This window comes from Equus asinus, chromosome 11 (assembly GCF_041296235.1).
Source record: "Equus asinus isolate D_3611 breed Donkey chromosome 11, EquAss-T2T_v2, whole genome shotgun sequence".
Taxonomy (NCBI): Eukaryota; Metazoa; Chordata; class Mammalia; order Perissodactyla; family Equidae; genus Equus; species Equus asinus.
In genome coordinates, this window is record NC_091800.1 from 13,852,707 (window position 1) to 13,875,119 (window position 22,413).

At 38.9% G+C, this 22,413-nt stretch overlaps 2 protein-coding genes across 11 annotated transcripts in view; one reads left to right on the forward strand and one right to left on the reverse strand.

The window, feature by feature from the left end:
* FRY (FRY microtubule binding protein) overlaps nucleotides 1-21,465 on the forward strand; it is a 407,136-nt gene extending 385,671 nt beyond the window's left edge. For 6 of the 8 annotated variants that reach the window (XM_070520479.1, XM_070520478.1, XM_070520476.1 and 3 more), the window contains 7 exons: nucleotides 3,992-4,141; nucleotides 5,289-5,387; nucleotides 7,227-7,310; nucleotides 13,543-13,560; nucleotides 15,378-15,488; nucleotides 18,741-18,943; nucleotides 19,582-21,465. In XM_070520479.1, coding sequence (XP_070376580.1) covers nucleotides 3,992-4,141; nucleotides 5,289-5,387; nucleotides 7,227-7,310; nucleotides 13,543-13,560; nucleotides 15,378-15,488; nucleotides 18,741-18,943; nucleotides 19,582-19,840 — 924 coding nt within the window. In that variant the 3' untranslated portion in view covers nucleotides 19,841-21,465. The remainder of the gene's footprint in view (nucleotides 1-3,991; nucleotides 4,142-5,288; nucleotides 5,388-7,226; nucleotides 7,311-13,542; nucleotides 13,561-15,377; nucleotides 15,489-18,740; nucleotides 18,944-19,581) is intronic. The other 2 variants (XM_070520475.1, XM_014848078.3) reach the window with 1 other exon arrangement.
* The window catches only part of ZAR1L (zygote arrest 1 like), a 77,516-nt gene that overhangs the window by 41,147 nt on the left and 13,956 nt on the right, over nucleotides 1-22,413 (reverse strand). Inside the window, exon 4 of one of the 3 annotated variants that reach the window (XM_044777311.2) lies at nucleotides 7,647-8,748. The exons of 1 other annotated variant lie outside the window; for it this stretch is intronic. In XM_044777311.2, coding sequence (XP_044633246.2) covers nucleotides 8,542-8,748 — 207 coding nt within the window. In that variant the 3' untranslated portion in view covers nucleotides 7,647-8,541. Of the gene's footprint in view, nucleotides 1-7,646; nucleotides 8,749-22,413 lie in introns of those variants that run through there. One more of the 3 variants, XM_044777313.2, reaches the window with a different exon arrangement.

Genomic DNA, 22,413 nt, shown 5'->3' on the forward strand with positions numbered 1-22,413 from the left:
AATTTTTTATTTGTGCGTTTCCTGTCCTTGTCTTTTATCTTTCTTCCCCCTGTGAATTCCTTAAACATGCCAGCCGTAGCTATGAAGACTTGCTTACTCCCCTTAGTTGCTTCTGAACAAATGAAACGTCATTCTTTGCTTCTCCTGTGTGAACCACAGCCCCGCTAGTCCACACAGTGTCTTTGTGCAATTTGGAAACAAACATCCCTTCCTCCAGAGGGTTGCAGTACTATATGTGGCCAGCTGAGTGCAGGCTGGATTTCAACCCCTCAGCCAGGCACCTGTGGCATCTTGCATACACAGCTCTATGTAGCGTCACTTGTTACCCCCAAAACACTTAGAACATCTACTGAACTAAAGAGATAGAGGGAGCTCGACTTCTGATCGGTGGTTGAAAGTTTATTTCTATGCCTGTCTGTCTGTTGGTTGTACAGATTCCTGGTAGTTCCTCTATGTGTCTTGCTCTGAACTTTTACTCTCCAAATTTCATCAATTGATCGGCAGGGGTGGGAGGCAGCAAAAGAAGAGAGAACCATGCCTTGTTATGAAGAAACTCTGAAGGTCTTCAAACATCATTGGAGTTAACAGCTCTGTGTGCTGTTTGAAGCAGAAATTGACTGGGAAAATAGCAATGCTGGGATTAATACTCAGCTATGAAGACGAGGTTATAGGGGGATTTACTGACATGGAAACGTGGTTACCATGTAGTTTAAGAGAAAATCAGTTGGGAAAAAACCAGTATGTAGAATACTGCTCCTTTGTTTATTTTTTTAATGCCTAGAAAATAGTGAAGATTATACACTAGCATTTCATTGTAGTTTTCTCCAGGTGATGAGATTATGGGTGTCTTTTATTTTTTTCTTTTTACTTTCTTTCAAGTTCCTATTTTCCTATAATGAAAATGCCTTTCCTTCAGTATTTTTCTAAACTTTACTTTTAATAACTCACAAATCAGCCACTGAAAATACAAGGAAAAAATACAAAGGAACTATGTTGTTCCAACTTTGAAAAGACTCAAATGTTGGAGGAATGAATAGACAGACAAGTTAGAACTCTGTTAAACTTTTGAGAGGTTGAGTTCTCAACAGAGTGTTTCATGAGAGGGACAATAACTTGCTTGGACTGAGGGATGGGGACCTGTAATCACCTTCAAGAAGGGCCATGGCAGAAGGGAAAGGCAGGAAAATCAGGAATTATATAAAAATTGCAAAATGAAAACCTGGGATCATCTGCCTTAAATAATTTCAAATTCAGAAAGCTATACTTTAGTTAATATAGAAGTAAACTCTGTTTTTGAGCCTGGAAGCCCTTCTTATGACCCGTTTTTGGAGAATTATATACCAATAGCAGTAATAGCTACAGTTTCTCACTTTGAGTATAATTTGTGCTGCTCTCTCAAGTTTTTCAATTTACTTTTAGTGAATGAAACATTTTGGAAAGTTGAATGGACAAACTTAAGGTTGTGTCTGGGACTAACTGGGGGCGGGAGAGGCTGTTAGGCTTAAGACAGAAAACAACTGTTTGCTGAAAGATAAGAATTCCAGAAATACACTACCATGTGAGGTAAATTTAATTATTAAGGATTCAGAAGCAATAGTTTATTATTTATATATATAAACTATATAATAGTTTATTATTTATATTGTTCTGAAGTCTATTTTAAAGTAATGATTAATAATACATATTTAAGTTTGGCTGTTGTCACAATTTTTGCTTCTTATAGTTGCTAGACTATTCATGCTCAATTTTATGGTTCTGAGCAATACTTCTCCCTTTGCTAGAATCTCCTCTTGTCCCTCGACCATACCCCCAATTACGTGCAAATCCCTGACTGGATGTCACTTCAGTGAATGAAGCCTCCTTTACTTCCTTCTCCCTTCCTCGGTTCCCTGGGATCCCGAAACATGGTAGTTGGCATCTGTTATGCTTTTCACATTCTATTAGAATTGTTAGTCCAGGTGTTGATCTCCCCTGGAGAGGGCAGGTAATGGTGTCTCACTTGGATTCCCCAGCAGCTGGCACAGTTGCTAACACACAATAGGTGCTCAGTACATGTATGAAGAATGGATGGAAATCTTTCTTTTTCCAATGGAAATCTTAAATGTACAGCTCTGACTTATTGCCAGTGGACCAATTAGGTTGTAACATGAGCTGGGCCCTGGAGAGCACATTTGGATTTGGAAATTTTTTTTCATCAGCAATGGTATTAAATCAATCCCTTTGGAGCTTATTTGCAATAATAATATTAATATGTACCTATTTCAGTTTTTAATATTACATTTAGCCATAAGAACTTTCTAAACTACCATCAAATGCTATATGATTGAGAGAAATACTAGTAGCAAAATAGGTATTGATAAAATATGCTGGAAATGAAATACATTTCAGACATGCAGTCTATTAATCTCTTGTCATGTCTGTTTACTATTTTCCAACATTTTCCTGTGAGTCTGAATACCACGTTTCCCTGTATTTGGTTGCATTTTGGAGTGAGCAGAGAGGAGGTAATTGCAAAAATAATTTGGTTTTAAAAACAAGGAAATGGTTTCTGTTGGTCCCCTGTAGACATCTTTCCAAGTGTTTCAGTCATTATATTTCCTCCTTGCTGCCCCTGTGTTGGAATATCGTCATTGTATCACACAGTGCCACCAAATTATATGGCACATTTATATGGAAGTCAAGTGAGCACAAAACTGAATTTATATCTCCTAAATATCACCTGCTTTTATATGTGGCTCTAAAGTTCCCTGACAGATCTGGCTTCTCAGGATAATAAAAAGTCAACCCAGATCTGACCTTATCCTTAGGTAAGATGGGAAGAACCCCAAACTATTTGGAGGACCTGAATCCTAATCCCAGCTCTGCCACTCAACTAGCTGAGTCATGGTGGACATGGCCTTTCCCATTCCTTTCAGCTCTAACATTCTGTCGGGTTTTGGGGTTTTGGTTTTTGGGTTTTTTTGGTATTTCACTTAGCTGCACATAAAACTAACAACACCGTAAAGATACATCAATCAGCAAAAGCCTGCTGTTGTTTTGGGGACATGCTAACTTCCTCGTAACAGGCAGAGAGGATTTCTCGCAGAGTAGGCTCTACAACTCAAAGGGTATACCATCTCTTTCGGGAAAGCCACTACCTAGGACTGGAATTATTTTTCGGTTAAATATTTTGTACTTTTTCTTCTTTGTGTGTTGGAAGTTTAGGGCTAAAAATGTTCCTATTTTGGTACTGACACAGGCACAGGGAATCAGATTCTTCCTAAGTGTCTTTTTTTCCCTCAGGCAGTACAGGAGGAATAGTAACTTTTAGGAAGCATTACAGACTTACGGAAGGAATGTAAACTTTGGAGTTGGGCTCACCCTTACTCTATCACTTACTAGCTGCATGACCTTAAGTGAGTTATTTAACCTCTCTTAACCTCAGTCTCTTCACCTGGTTGTAACAGTTAATGACTTGATGTATGCAAAGCTGTAAGACAGAGTTAAAGACACCTGCTCAGACATGCTCTCAGAGGGAGATGTTATTAGGGCCCATGTAGCATCTATGCTCATCCTTCAAAGGCTCAAATGGCACTATTTCAGTGCCTTGTCTCTGGAGTTCTGGTCTTGGGAAATAGAACGGAGTTATATCTTGTGACCATTTTGTCTCGCCTGCATTGAAGTAATCTCAGTAACTTCTCATGAATCTGAAAAACAAGCTAAGAGGACTCAAGCTGCTGACTGGCACTGGCCATCAGCAAAAAGAAAAGCAACATTTATTTGAAAGATTATATGAGCATCCACACATTGGGAAATGACATTTTAGGAAGAAACTTTGTCCACACTGGGGGATTATTTAGTTGACTTAACACAAACATTCACTCTGCTCCCTATTCCCCCCTACACCGAACACCCATGTTCATTTGATATTTTTATAAAGATTTTAAAAATAGTTGTTCTAGCACATAAGTTAAAACTTGGCCTTTACAAATGTAATTATTTTGCCTTGCAGAATATTCAGAAAAGGTTCTGCTTCCTAACCTGTGATGCAGCCAGTTACCTTGGAGATAACCTCCGGGGAATCGGATCCAAGTTTGTCAGCTCTTCCCAGATGCTCACCTCCTGCTCTGAATGCCCAACACTTTTCGTGGATGCCGAGACCGTGAGTATCCCAGTCCTGCCCTGCTGGTGAGTGCCCTGCCCAGCTTCTGCTGTGGAACTTCAGGGAAGCTTCTTTGTGTTGTGGTTTGTTTTAAAGACAGTTTCAGTGTTTGCAAGCAGCGCTGTGTTGTGATATGACTCCTAAAGGCCTGAGTCTGCACTGTAATGGCAGTACATTGCCAGCCCAGGCCAAGCAAAGTCATTTCAGAGAATCAGGAGAAAAATCCACCTCTGTGCTCCCTCCGTGTCCTTGGCACCTCTCTTCAATGACTCTGACTTTGACAGCTGTGAATATGGTGAGCTAACCACCCAGAGCTGACCTGGCCAGTCCCCGCCATGCCAGGTTGGCCAGCCAGATGGGTCTCCAGGGGCAACATGTCATCACTTTCCCCACTCCCAAGTCTCAAATAGAGACTGATTGCCCTCTGGATAGATTCATCCAGCCCAAACTGCAAATGATGACTTTAAAGGATGACTAAAACAGTCTCTGGCTGACCGCTGAGTCCTGACTTTATGAATATAACTCTAACCCTGCAAGACTCAGGAGAGCTCTTTGAGGGGAGAGGTGTGTGTTGCCTTTCTTTACATCCCCCATGCAGATAGGCATCTCATCTCATACCAAGGTTCAGAACCAATGAGGATGTGCTTTGATTTTAAAGGCTTCTGAAGAGCCAGTCTTTCTAAGAACTTGATTGATAGTTGAATGACTTGCAGCAATGAATACAGTACAAGAAATCATTCTATCTTAAGTGATTTAAAGTACAGATTAAATACAAAGTCAGTTTGAAAATCTATTTGGAGATCTGTCTCCACACTGCTTGGAGTCTTACTAGATGAAGATACTAGAGTTTATGCATAAAATGGATATATCTTTATGTGGGCTGCTATGGGCGACTTAAGATTTGTCTGTCTATACTGATATGGGAAAACATGAATGTTTTTATAGGATATTTGGATTAGCAAACTAGTATTCGATGGCAATTGCAGCTGAGAGTGGAGCAAAATTACAAATTTCATAGCTTATTTAAATGGATGCCATTGCTCTCTACTTTACACTAGTTCTAAATATACTTCTCTATTTGTGTAGCCATGCCTTTGTCTTGGTATCTCTCTAGTTGTTTTAATACAAATTATTTTCCTATCTTTAGCTCCTTTCTTGTGGACTTCTGGACAAGCTCAAGTTCAGTGTTTTGGAACTGCAAGAATATTTGGATACCTACAACAACAGAAAAGAGGCCACTCTCTCAGTAAGCTTTCGTGTTTCTGTGCATATATGTTCAGTTAAAACTGAATGAACCCAAACACTGTGAGCTCCTGGGACATGTTGTGAATAACCTAAGAGGGGCTCTTTTGCAAGTAGAAGACAGACTTCATCTATTCTTCAAGAGATTTTAATTCCAATTTAATTGTCAACTGTATGGACTATATAAAAATGACATCTACAAAGAGAAATTTTTCAGCTTTCATTTTTAGCCTCATAATTTCCCTACTAAGAAACTGAGAAAAGTGTGTATCTGCTTGATATGTCACTTTATCAATGTTCTAACTTTTCTTTTCTTGGAGACTTAAAGTTATTAATTACTTCCTTCCAGTGTCAGCCTCACCCCAAACTAGTTGAGATGGATTTCACCTCTCTCCTCTTAACCACTCTTGGTAGCTGTTTCTCCCTGTCCCCACAGCTTCTCTTGGCCTCAGTTCCTGCTCTTTACTTTTTTCTTTCTTCAAAGTTCTAGACTGTAAAATATTCGAGACAGAAGTGATCCAGACACCATCCACGCAAACCCCTTGATATCCAACAAATATGTGTGCAGTATCTTTGGAGCACTTCCTATAATGTGCCAGGCACTAGAGAAAGAGGATTTTGAAGTCAGACAGACCTGGGTTCAAATCGCAGCTCAGTTACTTAAGGGTTAGTGACCTTGAATAAATTATTTACCTTCTCTCATCTCAGACTCATCTATAAGACATTAATAATAGTAATTTGCAAAATTGTTTGAAGGATATAACGATTATAATAGGCATAGCAGCTTTCATTTCCTGAGTCCTTTCTATGTGTCCAACAAGCTGATAAGAGTTAAATCTCTTAAATTAAATCATTTAATGCTCAGAACTACCCTGGGAGTTGCTATTATTATCCCCATTAGCAAGAAGGTAAAGAATGGTATTGAAACCCAGGTCTGTGGGATTCAAAGGTCCATGCTCTCAAACAACACAATGTTGCCTTTAAAATAGAAATAACATATGTAAACTGCCCAGCACAGTGCCTGATACATAGAAGACATTCATTGTGAAGTTACTGGTGTTTTGTTTACTGCTATTGATCTTCTCATGACCTGTCCTAGGACAAGAGTCCTAACATTCTACTTTAACAATTCTCTTTGTCTTCTATTTCTGTCGCTCTTTCCCTATCACTGTTTTCCAGGTTCTCAGTCGTGAGCTAATAAAAGTAATCCTTTCATTTTCGTTGGCAAACGAACCAGTCTTTCAATGTCAGGTGTGAATTTTAGTTCTTCAGTGCTTATTGTTTTCTGCCCAAAGGTTCCTTTTCACATCTGTATTAGTTACTATCCCAGATCCTTAAGACTGGCAGAATCTCTAATAGCTGAGCTATTTTTATAATAGCCTTTCTTACAGTGAAGTAGACCTGCCCCATAGAAGCCACCTCTACCTAACAGAGAGGTAGGTGTGCCATGAGTCAGCTTGCATTGTCCAGAGCCACCCAGTCCACAAGGAAGTGCTGGTCCTATCTCCTAACCTCAGTCATATGAAAGCTTTCTAAGCATATATGAATTTGTTTTAATTTACACATAAATTAGGGATAGTCAGGTGAAACCATTCTTTGGGATGATATATCACAATGTTGAAATTATATTTTCCAGTAACCATCATTGAACCCATATAAACAGATATTTTAATTTCAAATTGTTAATCTTTAACCAAAAAATGATTTTCAAAAAGTCATTATAGCAAAATTTTATTTTATTGTGTTGAGAAACTTAATTGATTTTCCCTAAGAAGTGATGATAAAAATGTTCTCAGGACATCACTGAATTTACACCTACGTCTGTATCTCTTTCTGACAACAGTGGCTTGCAAATTGTAAGGCAACATTTGCAGGAGGATCAAGAGATGGAGTAATTACCTGTCAACCGGGGGACTCAGAAGAAAAGGTAATAAAAGCCTGTTAGAATTTATCTTTTCTGTGCTCTGACATTGTGTGTTGGTTTTGATCCATCCAAGAAGCATGGAACTTAAGAAAGGAAGAGGCAGAATGAGTCATCCCATACATTCATATGACACCAATAGAGTAAGATGGAATGACGTTCAAGCCAAGCATGACTGTGTGTTGATGGGATTTGGGGGGGTTTTCTTCTTTTTGGAAAAGTAGAGGTATAAAAATAACCTTTCTGCTGGACACTAACTATACTAATCATTTCCTAATAAATCTGTTCTTCATTCAGAATATAAAACCAAATTTCATTAATTCTTCACTGAACCACTTAGTTCCTTCAATGAAGAAAGTCTTTATTGATCTTTCAGCAATTGCTCTAAAACAGATTATTTTTTTCCTCATTTACAATTGCTTTAAGTACACACCTCAGACCAGCTGGCTTGTAAATGTATGCCACATTGTACAGGAAATCAGGCAGAAGAGTTGCACAGATTAAAATCATTCATTCTGCAGTTACGTACTGAGTGCCTCCTGTGTGCCCATATGGTGGACACAACAGTGAACCACAGACGGGCCTCTGCCCTCGGGGAGCATCTGATCTTGTCAGGGAGACAGACATTGATCAAAAAACCATACAGGTATAAACTGCTCTAAGTGCCAGGAAGGAAAGGAAAGAAGAGTAAGCTATGAAAGAAGATAGCAAGAGAACCTAATCACATGCGGAGGCTGGTTCTGGGAAAGGCTTCTCCGTGGAAGTGTCATCTGAGCGAAGATGTCAAACATGAGGTCGAGTTAGCTGAGTGAAGAGGAGTCGGTAGAGAGCCTGTGTAAAGGCCCCGAGGCAGGAGGGAACCTAGACCTTTGCAAGAACTGAAGAGAGCTCAAGAGAGAGGCGTAAAGTGACATAGAGAAAAATTTGAGAAGAGTCTAGACAAGCTAGCAGAAGCCAGACCCTGCCAAACTTGAGTGTTTATCTTAGCAGCAATGGCACGCAATGGAAAAGTGTTAACAGGTGGGTATGATTAGATGATGGTTCTCCCACTCTACTATGGAAACAGGCAAGAGTGGATTAGGGAAGACAGGAGGCTGCTGCCTGGTCTAGGTGCAGAAGGTATTACCTTGGAATTACATCATCACTACTGGAAAAGCATTTCAGATTGTGCACTCTTCAGAGGATGCGAAGTCATCTTCAAGGTGGGCCTTGAGGAGAAATGATGGTGTCACTCCACTTAAATACTGATCTTATGTCCAGAGTTGGTGGAGATAATATTTTGCTGATTAGAGCTACCATTTGGCTTCCGTCCCAAAGCAAAACTCAACAAATGTTTGACCTCAGAACACTGCTTATCCTCAAGTGATTCTCTCCAACTCTTTTTTTTAAAATCAGGTTCTCTGTCTTCCGGAATAGTTTGATGTTGCCAGTTATTCTGGGCATCCTTTGCATGGGGACAAGAGAACAGAGGATAGGAAGTGAACTTATAACTTGAAGAATCTATGTCTGGATGTAAATTGCAAAGTTAACATGCCAATAATTATTACACATGTATTCTATTTCAGAGAAGTATGTACTTTATGAAAGGATTAGAACTTACCTTACTAAACCTAGCAAAGTTAATTCTTGAGTAGTTAGAGATATCAGTCTGCCAGAGATGAGGACGGGGCACCAACAAGCATGTGAAGTCTTCCCACCCCCAAGCCCTACCCAGTCTGCTCTGGTCTTTGCCAGTAGCTGATTTCTCCTCATTCTTAACACGTGACGTAAGTGAGAAATTGCTGTGGAATTGTTTGTGGAAGAGAATATAACTCTTTGCTGGGTGTTGAATATTTATTTTTTCTTCTGTTTTCAACATGAAGTTGTATGACATCAAATTAGTGAAGAAAGGTTACACACTGGTGGCTTGTAAGCTGTAACCAATTCACAGACATGTTTTATTAAGCTTGTATAGTATTTTTTTAATTGACCCAACATTTAAAAATTAAAATTGTTCACACATACACTCAAAACAGGATGTCTGATGTCTCTGAAAAAGAGCTAGCAACTCTGGGCCTGCCTTCCTAAGTGGCAACTATGACCTAGAGCTGAATGTCGGCCGCCCCTAAGGGCTGCTCTCTATCGTCCTCACTGCACACTGAGTTCCTAAGACTGAAGGCAAGAGCAAGGTGCCAATCATTACGATGCTTGGACTGTTGTTTTTCTTTTTTTCCTTTTTTTTTTTTTTGATTGGCAACAGATGTTAGCTCAGGTGCCAATCTTCCTTTTTTTTTTTTTTCCTTCCTTCTTCTCCCCAAAAGCCCCCCAGTACATACTTGTATGTTCTAGTTGTGAGTGCCTCTGGTTGTGCTGTGTGGGACACCACCTCAGCATGGTCTGAGGAGCGATGCCATGTCCGAGCCCAGGATCCGAACTGGCAAAACCCCAGGCCACTAAAGCAGAGAGCACAAACTTAACTACTTGGCCACGGGGCCAGCCCCTGTTGCTTCTCTTATAATAGAAAAATGTGTCTCTGTACCTAAGCCCCAAAATAAGGAAGTGAAAGCTAGATAGAGAGGGCTGTATGTTTCAAGAAAAACGGGAGTGTTATTCTTTGCCTATGTGAGAAATATCTCTCTGTATTTAAGATCCAAGCGCCTATCTACTGAACTTGCTCACTGAGCAGTGTGTTGGAGGAGCAGTCTCAACGCATGTACAAAACAATAAAACAAATGGTGTTTCTAAGAAAAGTGCTTCGAATACTTGGGAAGTATTTTTGAGGGAAGGCTTTTTTTAAAAGACAGGCATGATTAGTAAGTGATTTAGGCTTCTTGGTGATTACAGTACCAATTCTCCTAGAATAAGGCATGGCATACACTCAATAGAACATAAAACAAGGATTATGAGTTGTGTGTGTCTGACTCATTTGGAGACACTGCTTTTCCAGTGTTTTCTCAGTCCCCGCCTATCAAGAGAGAGAAATCTCTTCACGACTCAGAATCAGCACTTCTAATTGAGGGTTTTGGTTTCCACTGACCTCTCCATCTCCTGTGGAATTCGTTCTGGAGTGGCCACTACAAGGTAGTTTAAGTTAACGGAAAATCAGGTCTCGGGAAATGTCCCCAGTTCTGCAGAGCTGGCCCTGGGAAAGCTGGAGATGATTTTATACCTAAAATCATCTCATTTGTTTTAAGTGATTTTAGTTGACACACTCATAATTCTACAAATCTTTATGAGCACTACTTGAACATTTGACTCATTGGACTCAAGTCCAATAATTTACATTTAGCCCTACTACATTTTATCTTATTCATCATTCCAACTATTAGGGTCTTTTTGGACACTAACCCTCTCAGTTACGTATTTCCTAACCCTGCATAATCCATGAATGAGAAACCTGAAACCTCTATTCTTATACAAATTGAACAAGTTAAATGTTGAGCAAGACAAGACAGATCTCCAGTTAAATTACAATCCATTCAACATCATCCTTCAGATATAGTCAATCAGTCTTCCATAAGAAATCCTCTTTTCTATATTGACTAAAGAAATGTCTCCTGAAGTTAAAGTTTCCTTGAAAATAGACAACACCTCAGGCTGTGTAAGCTGTATCATAGGCTTAAAGGTATTTATCTTTCAAAGCTTTGAAAGATATTCACGGCCAAGGTCCAAAAAAACAAATCAACAAACGTAATACAATAGTTATCAATGCGCCAGACCCAAGGGATATTAGCAACAGGTGAGCACATCTTGTTCATACCTGCTTAGGAGATTACATGCATCTATGTATCATTGAGTAGGGAAGCTTCACATGAGGCTACATTATCTAATTCTATCCCATTTAGCTTAAACCAGTGACTTTCAGAGATTAAACATGATAAAAACAATAGCTAATATAGTATACTGTGGCTCATCTTGTGTTGAAAATTTCTCAGATTTATACCTACTGGCTTATGTCATAAGCAAAGAACTCATTTCAGAGCAGAATACAGAGAAACAAGAATGGCTATGCTACTGTTAATGAACAAGAATTAGATTATTCTGGGCTTTTAAGCTACCCTGTCTATGATCGGTTCTTAACATCTTGGTTTCTTGATCCTTTTTTCTCATTTGGAGAAAACATACCTCTAAATCCAATTTATAAATCAACCCATACTAGGAGTGCAGGAACAGGGCTTGAGGAAAATTCTTGTGACCCAATAAAACAGTGACATTCCCATAACATTTTCAAAAGAACTTTAAGTCACCCAAACATAGATGAGTCTATAAAGATGTCCAAAGGGATTATTTTTAAAGGCTGGATATAGAAAAAACATTAGCATAGTAGGGAAAAAAGTTTTAACATTTTCCATAAAATGGCCCCCTAGAAAGGCGTTTTTCACTGTGTTTTTGGAGCTCTAAGTACAAACTAGGTCCCAGCCTGTGGTCCTGGAAAAGATTCTGAGATAATAAATATCAAGGCAGCTTGGATTAGCCTACCTAAAAAGGAGAGTTTAAGAAGGACACCGGGACTGGTGTGTGTCAAGTTGGCCATCTCCCAAGAAACACAATTTTATGCCCTGAGAGCTGAGTGGGAGGAATTCATTGACAATGAAATTCCTTAGCACCAAGCTGGAGTCAAAAAGTCTCATTTGCCTTTATTGAACAGAGAAGATTTTGCTTTAACTGATTTGATGACCTCCTTGGATTACAACCTTGTTTCGGAAAACAGTAGAAAGATAGCAATTTTCTTCACACAAGACCATGTAATTTACTTAGCACTTGCTTCATTCCATGCTTCTGAAAAGTAAATTCCATGGTAGAAGCAGTTACATGCTAAAGTGCATACTAAATGTTTCAATCACATTTCACATTTTCTAAAAAGTCTTCATGGTGGAAATTCTGTATACAGAGACTTAAGACTGGCCCTGTGCTCCTTTCTGGTGTGACACTGCATTTCAGTACATAAGGTTTGGTTATAAAAACTTCTAGGCATAAAGTTTTCTTGAAAATATTGCATATCTTGGGTTGTGTAATCTATATCACAGGCTTAAAGGTATTTATCTTTCAAAGCTTTGAAAGATATTCATGGCCAGGTCGAAAAAAACCACTCAATAAACATAATACAGTAATCATCAATGTGCCAAACCCACACGATATTAGTAAAAAGTGAGGCAAGAAGAGACCCTTGGAGGACAGGGGCAGGGTTAGGGGTGGGGGCTGGTAGTGGTGATGCTTTATATTTGAAGACATTAAGAAATAATGTGATAGTTTTATTTTTTTATGCACTGTACCTTATGTACCTTAAGTACACTACATTAAACTGATGATAACCCAGAGATTTTTTGGAAAGGGCTTTAATAGAAGGGTTGTTTGTTGTCAAGGACTAGAAAATGAGTTAGATACGTCCTTAAATATTTTGAAAATCAATAACCAGATACACTGACCCATAATTAGGAATGGCCAAATTGATTTCTGTTTCAATATTCTGTCAGGTTGTGGTTCTCTCTCTCCACATAGCCACACTTTCCTTACACCAATTGTATGGTTATGAAATGGTGACACCAAAAAATGGTAGCCATGGTTGAACATGGCCCAGTTACAAATTTATATTATTCAAGACTAACCATCACTTTTAGATTACTTCTAAAAATTGGCTGAGAAAAAAAAATTACTTGTCATATCTCACAATTGTTTGGAAGTATACAGAAACTATTTAGCCCTTTGAAATGACAATATCTAGCAGCTCTATAAAATATTCTCAATGTGGAAGGCAATCTAACTCTAAAATAAACGCCACTTATGATTGTTAATTCTGTTCTGTTAACTGGATAGTAATAGTTTAGTAGAAATGAAGCCTAACATATTAAAGACTCTGCCATAACTAACATTTAGCAATAATGTAATTACTCAGTTGGTCTCCTCACAGTTTTACTATGTTCGCATATTATTCACATTTAAACACTAAAATCTTCAAGCAATAAAAGTTTTGACTTCTGGTCTCCAAGACTGACAAAAACCTAAAGCAACTAATCAGAGAATCTAAAAGATTATAAATTGTATTTTTCAATGTTTCCCATCAGAGCTTGTTTTTAACTGGACTGCTGTGCATGTTGAATGGGTACAACACTTGCAACCATTTATCAAGTTTGGGCAAGCAATGCTAATACTGCTGATGGTTCTGCTCTTGGAAGAGGGCCGTGCTTTCTGTTGCATGCATTACACTGACCCTGTACTTTCTTTCCTTTCCTTTGTTTCCTGTGCCATGCTTGCTGTGTAGCAAATGGAATCTCTTGCAGTAAGTTAACTTTCTTTCATATTCTTTGTCCATTTAGGCATGGACCCATAACAAATCTTATTTTTACTGTTACTATTATATCTCTTAGCATGTTTTCCCTTTTTGTTTCATTGTTTTTTTTTTTTTTTTTTTTTTTTTTGGTAGACTGAGACATGCAGTTTATTAGTAGCATCTGGGCTGCTTTTGTCCCACAGTAGAAACCTATGTTGCTATGAACTCTCATACTTTCGGTAGAATATTTTGAGTAATAACTACCATTATCTGACAGTGAGGAAAGTCAGAGTTTTCATAGCTAGGTTTCAACCTAAATTGTGAAGGTAACATTATGTTTTTAAACAATACTTTATCCTTGAGTCTCTGGTAGTTATCTTTTATACCAGATTTTTAAAAGTTTCCATAAGGAAAAGTTTAAATGATCATAAAATAAAATGTTTTAGTAAAACAGCCGAAGATCTGATTTGGGTTAACTAGTGAGTGTAGCTATTTCTTTAAACTTAGGCTGGTTACCAGCATTGAGAGAGCAAATAAATCTAACTGGGCCTTTCCCTAAGGGCCAGGGAAAGGATGAGAGGAGAAGGAAGACTTCATTCAGCATAGTCTTAGCATCACCTTTCATAACTTTTTTAAAAATTAGGATCAAAAATCTGTTAATAATACTATTAATAGAATATTCTTCCTGAAACCTAAGTTTAAATTCTGCTCATTTCTCTCTTTAATCTGATTTGGGGGAACAATTTTAAGTCACCTCAGAAGCTCTCAATTCTGAGTTGAGATCTTTGTAGTCCATTAGTAAAAGAAAGGCCCCGTTTATCCTTACTTAATCACATTTGAAAACTGAACAGTGAAGTGTTTAGTTTAAGCCACATATTTAACCCACTGGTGACTGCTGAGCCATGAAATTCTATCTAGTGAAGACTGTTCCTTTCCTTTCACAGACTCCCTTCCACTACCTAAGAGCTAACCCATTCTTGGAATACCACGGGCAAAGTTTAGAGGCCATTATAAGCAGACACAGCTCAGAGAGTAGTGTGACCATTGGTGATGGAATTTGTCATGGTTTATTTTTCCCTCATAGTATACATAAGCCATATAATGAAAATATTTTAAATTCCAGAGGTATCTAGAGGGCTCAAGGGCCATTTTGTATGACTACTTTTTAATGTTCTTCCCACAGAAAGTTTTGAATGTTTTCATAATTTCTTTTTTTCGTACGCACTTTTGGCCCCTTTTCCTCTAATTCAGCAAATATTTACTGAACACTGAGTAGAAGCGTCGTCGGCAAAAGTGATACAGCACCTTGGAGGATCATGTGGCTGCTCTGTTTACACAGACTTTAGGATGAGTGTCTGCACCTCAGGGCAGCCAGAATTGTCACGTGGAGTAATCTCCCAGGTGTCTGCCTAATTTATAAATTTAACATCCAGAATGACTTCCTGTCTTGCCTTTCAAATATACTTTTAATATAAAGAAATTGTTTTTAAAAACAATTTATAGCATATAAAAATTAAGACAACCACAGTTCTAATTTGTAGATATTTAACTGGAAAATGGAAATTTGGCAGTTTACTAAGTCCATTCATAGCTACTACTCCTCTCTAATTAGTCATTCTTCCAGGAGCGATTTTATTCTATATTATACTGTGAATTTCTCACTTATCTTTAGTGACTGGATTTTGTTGCTCTGCTTTATTTGGAATGATAACAGCTAGTTGTGTTTCCTTGATTTTAAAAAATGTGCTTGTCTCCATCAAGATTTCACTTGTTATACAAGAATAATCCTTAATAACTATTTCTTCCCGTGCAAATTCTCTCTTTAGCAATTGGAACTGTGTCAGAGATTATATAAGCTCCACTTCCAGCTGCTGCTGCTTTTTCAGTCCTACTGTAAGCTCATCGGCCAGGTGCACGAAGTCAGCTCCATGCCAGAGGTGAGCCCACACACCTCCCCATCCCCAAGTCCTGCCACAAAAGTCACTCCTTTCCTCCCCGCCCCCACCAGTTTATAACTGTTCAAGTGATTCTGTTCCCACATCATTATTTTGCTCAAGCACAAGTCTTAAATAATAGCATCTTGTATTTATTTCTGTGCTCACTGGCAATGCCAAGACTAGAATGACGCAAGTGATGTGCTTAGGCACACGATTTAAGGATGACCCTGAGAGTGAGTGCCTCCCTAAATGCTATGCCCAGGGGCCTCACTCGCTCCACCCTGATCCTGGCTCTATGTCTGGGCATCCTTATTTGAAAACGTTCCTTGTGTTATAGTTTTCCTTCTTTATCTTTTCAAACTTGCCCTTACACTGAGGTAAGAAATCTCTATATGATTTGATTTTCTTCTGCGTCCCTACCCTGCTTTACCATCAGATGCATTAATATTTTTAAATGTAAAAGATAAAATACCTTAAACATACTACTTCTGAGTGAGCCAAAATTTTTCTATCAGTGAAAAAATTTTACTGAAATGTAGTAAATGAAATAATGTTGCTGTGCCCTGGATATTACGGAAACATGAAGGATGAATGCCTCGTTCATCTGGAGGCCAGGCGGTTGAAATAGGAAAGTTTTCTAGAGGAAATCACACCTGAGCTGATTCTTGAAGGATGAGCTGGAATTAGAGACATGAAGTCAGGGCTAAGGAGCAGAGTTCCAATAAGAAGAAACAGCATGGGCATAAACATGGTGGTAAGAAAGAGAAGGAAACTACAAGTACCAGCAATTTAGTATTGCTAGGATATAAAATGCAAACCAAAAGGGAGCAACGCAATCAGGCAGAAGAGGTAGTAAGGGGGACATCTTGGAAGATGCTGCTCCTGGGATTATGTGAGTTAGATTTTTATGGCAGGGATGTGGAGGGTGGATTTGATTACAACTAGACTGGAGACAGAGAAACCAGTTATGAGGCTGCTGAAACAGCTCAGATGAGAGATGCGCGTTTGACCTAGGACAGAAGTGCCAGGTACGGAGAAGAGGGAGTAAATGTGAGAGATACTTAGGACAAAAGGTCAGTGAAACCCATTGGGTGGGCAAGTGAAGGAGAGGGAGTCTCGAGGACAATGCTCAGGTTCCATCTTAGATGAAGTAGGTGACCAGCGATGCCACAGCTGAGACAGGGCTGTAAGAGGAGGACTGAGGCAATTGCACATCCAAACGGTCAAGCCTTCTGCCTACTAGTCAATGACTGAGTCTTGCCTACTAGACCATGCCCAGCTGTAACGACATCTTGCAGGAGGTTAAATGTGAGGATCTGAGGTCAGGGGAGAGGGTCTGGACTGAAGGCGCAGATGTGGTGGTCATTGAACAGCCAGGAGTCCATAAACGATCCCACTGCAAGCAGTAGGGTGAGGATGGAGCCCTGAAACCTGACGTCTGATGAGGGGCAGAGGAGGAGGAGACAGCGAATGACAACCACGTTACCATATTTATCCCTCAGTTTGGAAAAAAGGAAAACAACTGTATAATTTTTAAGTATACTTTCAAATGCCAATTTCAAGGAAGGCATGAGTCAGACATCTTCGTTTATGAAGAGCTCTTCACAAACCAGTTTTCCTCTATAGAATTACAAATTATCAGATAAAAAAGAAGACAGTTGGGGGTCGGCCTGGTGGCGCAGTGGTGAAGCTCGCATGTTCCACTTCAGCAGCCCGGGATTTGCCGGTTCCAATCCCGGGTATGAACATGGCACCACTTGGCGAGCCATGCTGTGGCAGGCGTCCCACATATAAAGTAGAGGAAAACGGGCACGGATGTTAGCTAGGGTCAGTCTTCCTCAGTGAAAAGAGGAGGATTGGCAGCAGATGTAAGGAAGACAGTTGATCCTGTTATTTGCAATGCTGTCAAGATAAACTTTACTCTTCTGACAAGTATTAACAGGGGTCCATCTTTGCTCAAAAAATGGAAGACATGCAAATGCAACTCATACATCATTTTCCATATTAAAAAAGCAATTCAAGTTTCACTTTAGAGTAAGCTATGTTACATACCGTGTATGTATTATATACGTACGTGTATGTGTATATTATATATATAATTTAAAACAGTGAATTTCTCCTTAATGTTGTAAATACTATACACACAAGATTTAAAACTTACCTAGATTTAAAATAATTAAAGAGAAATTCACTTTCAAACTTAAAAATTATATACAAAAGATACTCTAATATCTTATTTAAAAGGATTACCTCAGTACGTTTTAAATCTAGTTCTGGAGTAGGTGGTTGTATTCAACCGGCATCCGTGTGAAGACAACTAGTCCTGGAGGGCTTCGGTTCTGTAGCACAGCTTGAGCAAGCCGGGAATGACGAAGAAAGGTGAAGACGTTGGGTAAACCAACTTTCCAAAGGAAACGGGCATTGTTGACTTGCATCACAAAAACCCTTTAAATTCAAGTCAGTTTTTTAAAACTGCTCTTGAAATCAAGTTGCAAAACAGTTGTCTCTCATAGTACATTTTGGGTGCACTAAGAGGTGACATAGGTTCTATCTTCTGATTTATTTTTTAACCACCTGGATCGTTTGGTTCCAATAATTTTGAAGGAAAATATCTTTTACCTCTGTAATATGAATACTAACATTACTTTGAGATTTTTCCTCCTCGTCCTTAAAAGTATGTCTTTAATCTTTTCCTATGGCATTGAAATAGTAAGAAAGCTTATTTTTCAAACAGGGTCCGTGTTCATGATTGTATTTGTTGAGTACTTACATGCCAAACTGTACTAAGCATTTTATACACATTGTCTCATTTTATCTTCAAAATAACCCTGCGAAGTGAGTAATATCTTCAGTCCCACAAATAAGAAAACAGATACATTAAAGTCTATTTGCTTGACAATGGCAACACAGTACACTGCAGAATTGGCATTTGAACCCAGATCTACCCAACTTCCAAGTCTGTTCTCTTGTGCGTTTTACGTCTGCATCCGCCCTTCTACCTAAATAGAAAACACTGTAAAGGAGGTCTTAAGTTTTTAGATAAGGAGAGCATCCCAGCTGTTGATAGTTATTCAATGCATACTACCCCACAGCCCCCTACACATACCATGTAGTACTGTTTCCATTTGTCCTGTTTTACCAAGATAGTAAGTTTGTGCTTAACCAGACCCATATAATCAAGTTTTTTTCCTTTTGGATGTAAAATCCAGTCTGCAACTAAATACAGTAAAAAAAAAAATTTTTTTTAAACAGCTGCTAAATATGTCCAGGGAACTGAGTGACTTAAAGAAAAACCTGAAGGAGGCCACCGCAGCCATTGCAGCTGACCCTCTCTATATAGAGGGTGCGTGGTCGGAACCAACCTTCACGTCCACCGAAGCAGCCATCCAGTCCATGCTGGAGTGCTTGAAGAACAATGAACTTGGCAAGGCTTTACGGCAAATCAGGGAATGCAGGTAACTCTATTTCTTTCAGAGATGGGTGAAGGAAATGCACGCCTAATTGTTACTTTGTTGTGGCTGGGGACTAAATCACTACAGTGGCAACATCTAGATATTTTATGCACGGCCTCCTCAGATTTTTACTGTTACCGGGCCAGAAGCATCAGATTTCAGAATTTATACGTCTAAAGTATTGATGTTGGTTCTGGTCATGTGTCATCCCTAAAAATGTTGAAACACTTCAGAGTATACCCCAACACAATTTGAAAACTATTATTTGAATGTATCCTTTTTGGGTTTTTTCCTCACTACATTTTGATAGTATATTCACAATCATTGGAACCAGAATGCTATAGCAAATAAGATAAATGTGTTAAGATTATCAGATTCCACTGTGATATTTTTATACTTTATTTTTACAAAACCAATAATATTCAGTATTCTAAAAGTTATTATGGTGATGTTTGGACAATTCTGAATATACTAAAAGCCACGGAATTGTGTACTTTAGGTGGATAAACTCTATGTGAGTTATATCTCAATAAAGCTGGGTTTAAAAAAAAAGTAATTGTTAGTATAAGACTAAGACTCATAATCTCTCAACATTGTGACCAATAGTGCCTCTAATCTATGCTGTTCTTTTTTGACTGCAGAAGTCTGTGGCCTAATGACATCTTTGGAAGCAGTTCTGATGATGAGGTCCAGACACTACTGAATATTTATTTCCGTCATCAAACTCTGGGACAAACGGGTACTTATGCATTGGTGGGGTCAAACCAGAGCCTGACCGAAATCTGCACCAAGTTGATGGAGCTGAACATGGAGATTCGGGACATGATTCGCAGGGCCCAGAGTTACCGAGTCCTCACTGCTTTTCTTCCAGACTCCAGTGTCTCTGGCACTAGTCTCTGACAGGAGCCTCCCATCCCCCATGGGTTCCCAACTGGGGGTGCTGCCATGCTGGGGTGACATCATTCAGTGTCTTCTCAGCCTTCGGAAGGCTTGGTCAGACTGTTCTCTCTCTCGTTACCTGTAGGACTTCTTCTCAAGAGGATGGCAGAACTTCCCAATGTGTAGCAATACTATAAGAACCAAGGTAGCATAGAACATTCTGGGACAGACTCCATCCGTCATGCTGTGTGGCACTAACGTGTTACCATTTTACTGAGCACCTGCAACTCACTACTGAAGAAGTGACTTCATTGCATACCAAAGCTGACTACACTGAACAATACCTTTCTTTCTAGAAACAATTTTAGATTGGCAAAAGTGCAATGTTTTCTTCACTAAAAAAATATTTTATATTCTAAAACTTGTACATTCTTTCCCTTTATTTTTCCTTTTTTGTTCTTTTCTTTTTTCTTTTTTTGGTGGGCTGAGGAAGGGGCAGGCAGAATGAAGCTGGCCACTGAAAACTGTAAGATGGTCAAAAGCTGACAGCCTGTATATGTGAAAAGGGAATTGTAAATGGACAATTTAATGTACACTGTAATTTGAATACAATTAACTGTATCTAAAAGGAGCTGCTATGAAGTACCTTTCTTATGTTGCTAGGCTACTGTTTCTGAAAGCCCCGGATCTCTCTGCAGGGGTCTGTGATTAGGGCCCTAGCACCAAAAATGGTCCAGATAGACCTTTTTTTAAGGCTCTTGGCTGCTTTTTACTAGAAGGTTGCTTTTATGAGCATATTTATACTACAGAAGGATGAGTGTTAATTTTAACCAATTTTGCCATTTTGTAGAAAAAAGGTAAAGACATTCGCATTATAAATTCCAAGTCTTTCTCACCTGTCACGCATGCGTATTTTAATATCCATTTGGATAGCCAGAAGTAGGATCATAAAGGTAAAATGAGTTGTCACTTTGTTTCTTAAGAAATGTCATATTTTATTTGTAATATATATGTACAAGGCCATTCTTAAGTTTTTTCCTTAAACTTAATGCTGTCAAGTGTTAGATGTGTGCATGTAAACCTGTTGCACATCAGAAACATATTCAAAGTTTAGCTATGTAACTTATTCACTCTGTAAATACATTTAAAGTTTTTGTGATGTAATCTTGGTGGATATTCTGTTCAGAACTGTTCCTTTAGACTAAAAAAAAAAGACAAAATACATATTGACCATGGATTTTCTTTCTGGATAATGAAGATTTTTGCCTTTGACACACATTTACAGTTTTGCATGTGGGTTGCCACAGTGACAACCCCAAGGGGCACCATTCATATGTTCCATGAACAGCACCCATTGGGGTCGTGCAGCGCACTGACCCTGTGAAGCAGCAGGTATCTATAACCTCATTGGAAGTGGACACCAAACAAAGACTGTGACCTTCAATCAGCTCTCTGTAATCAATCAATCAGAGAAATCAGAGAAGAACGAGAGCTCTGACTAACCACAGCCTATCAGTCAGTTGTCATCCTTAAAATTTCAAAATAGACCATACTGAGCAGGAAGAAGTAGTAGGAGTTTTAATTCTGTCATGAACTCCCATCTAGTCTCCACCCCACTCAAAAAACAGGGACACAGAAACATGTAATCTAATTTCTGTTGTCTTCCTGCTCCTATTGACTTGACTAACAAATATAACTTGCTTTCCTAACATACAACAACTAAGTCATAAGTAGTAATTTTCTAGAAGTAGCCTGCAACAGGGAGTCTAACCCAGTTTTGGTTTCTTTTATGTTACCATGGATACAACTATTAACTGATTTTAATAACTTCCTGGATATTGCTGAAATAGAGGAAGTAGTGGGGTGTTTTCTCTTTTTTCTTAATTTTATTAAATAAAAAGATTTGTTAATGTGAAAGATTTCTTCTACTTTCCCTCTATTTCTTCACCTCCTCTCCCTTGAGTGGAGGTGGGAGAAACTGTGTAGGAGAAAGGCCCTTTAAAGCTGCAGCCCTACTCCAGCTGAGCCCAGCAATAGCTTCAGATCCACAGTCAAATCTCCTTGGGTATCACGTTGTGCCTCTGTTACTGAAGCATTAATTTTCACTTCCCCAGGGACACAGAGGAATGGAGAGGAGAGGAGTTGAAATATCCTCCCAAAGGAGAGGGTAGATACCTAACAATGCTTCCATGATAAGAGAAATGCCTCCTCGTTTCTCAGTGCTTTCTAGCACCAAAACGTGATATGCTTTTTACTCACTGGCATAATAAAGCAATTCAGAGAGGTGCACTACAACTTAGACATAACTTGATGAAAATCATAGTCTCCAAATAGAGAGTTTTAGAAAAAGCCCCACACATTTCACAGGCATGTGAATGTCTTATTTCTACCAGTAGGTGAGAATGTTAAGAAAACGTGTTAGTGCAGCTGGCAAATAAAGATACTTGTAACCGTCAACATCACGCACGTGCACAAACATGCACAGAGTCAGGTCTGAAGGCTCTTCTGGTTCCAAATCCCAACAAACACTGATCTTTTCAGTGAAATGTAGAATTATAGAAATAAGGGTACGTCCGGGCTGCTTACACCTGCTT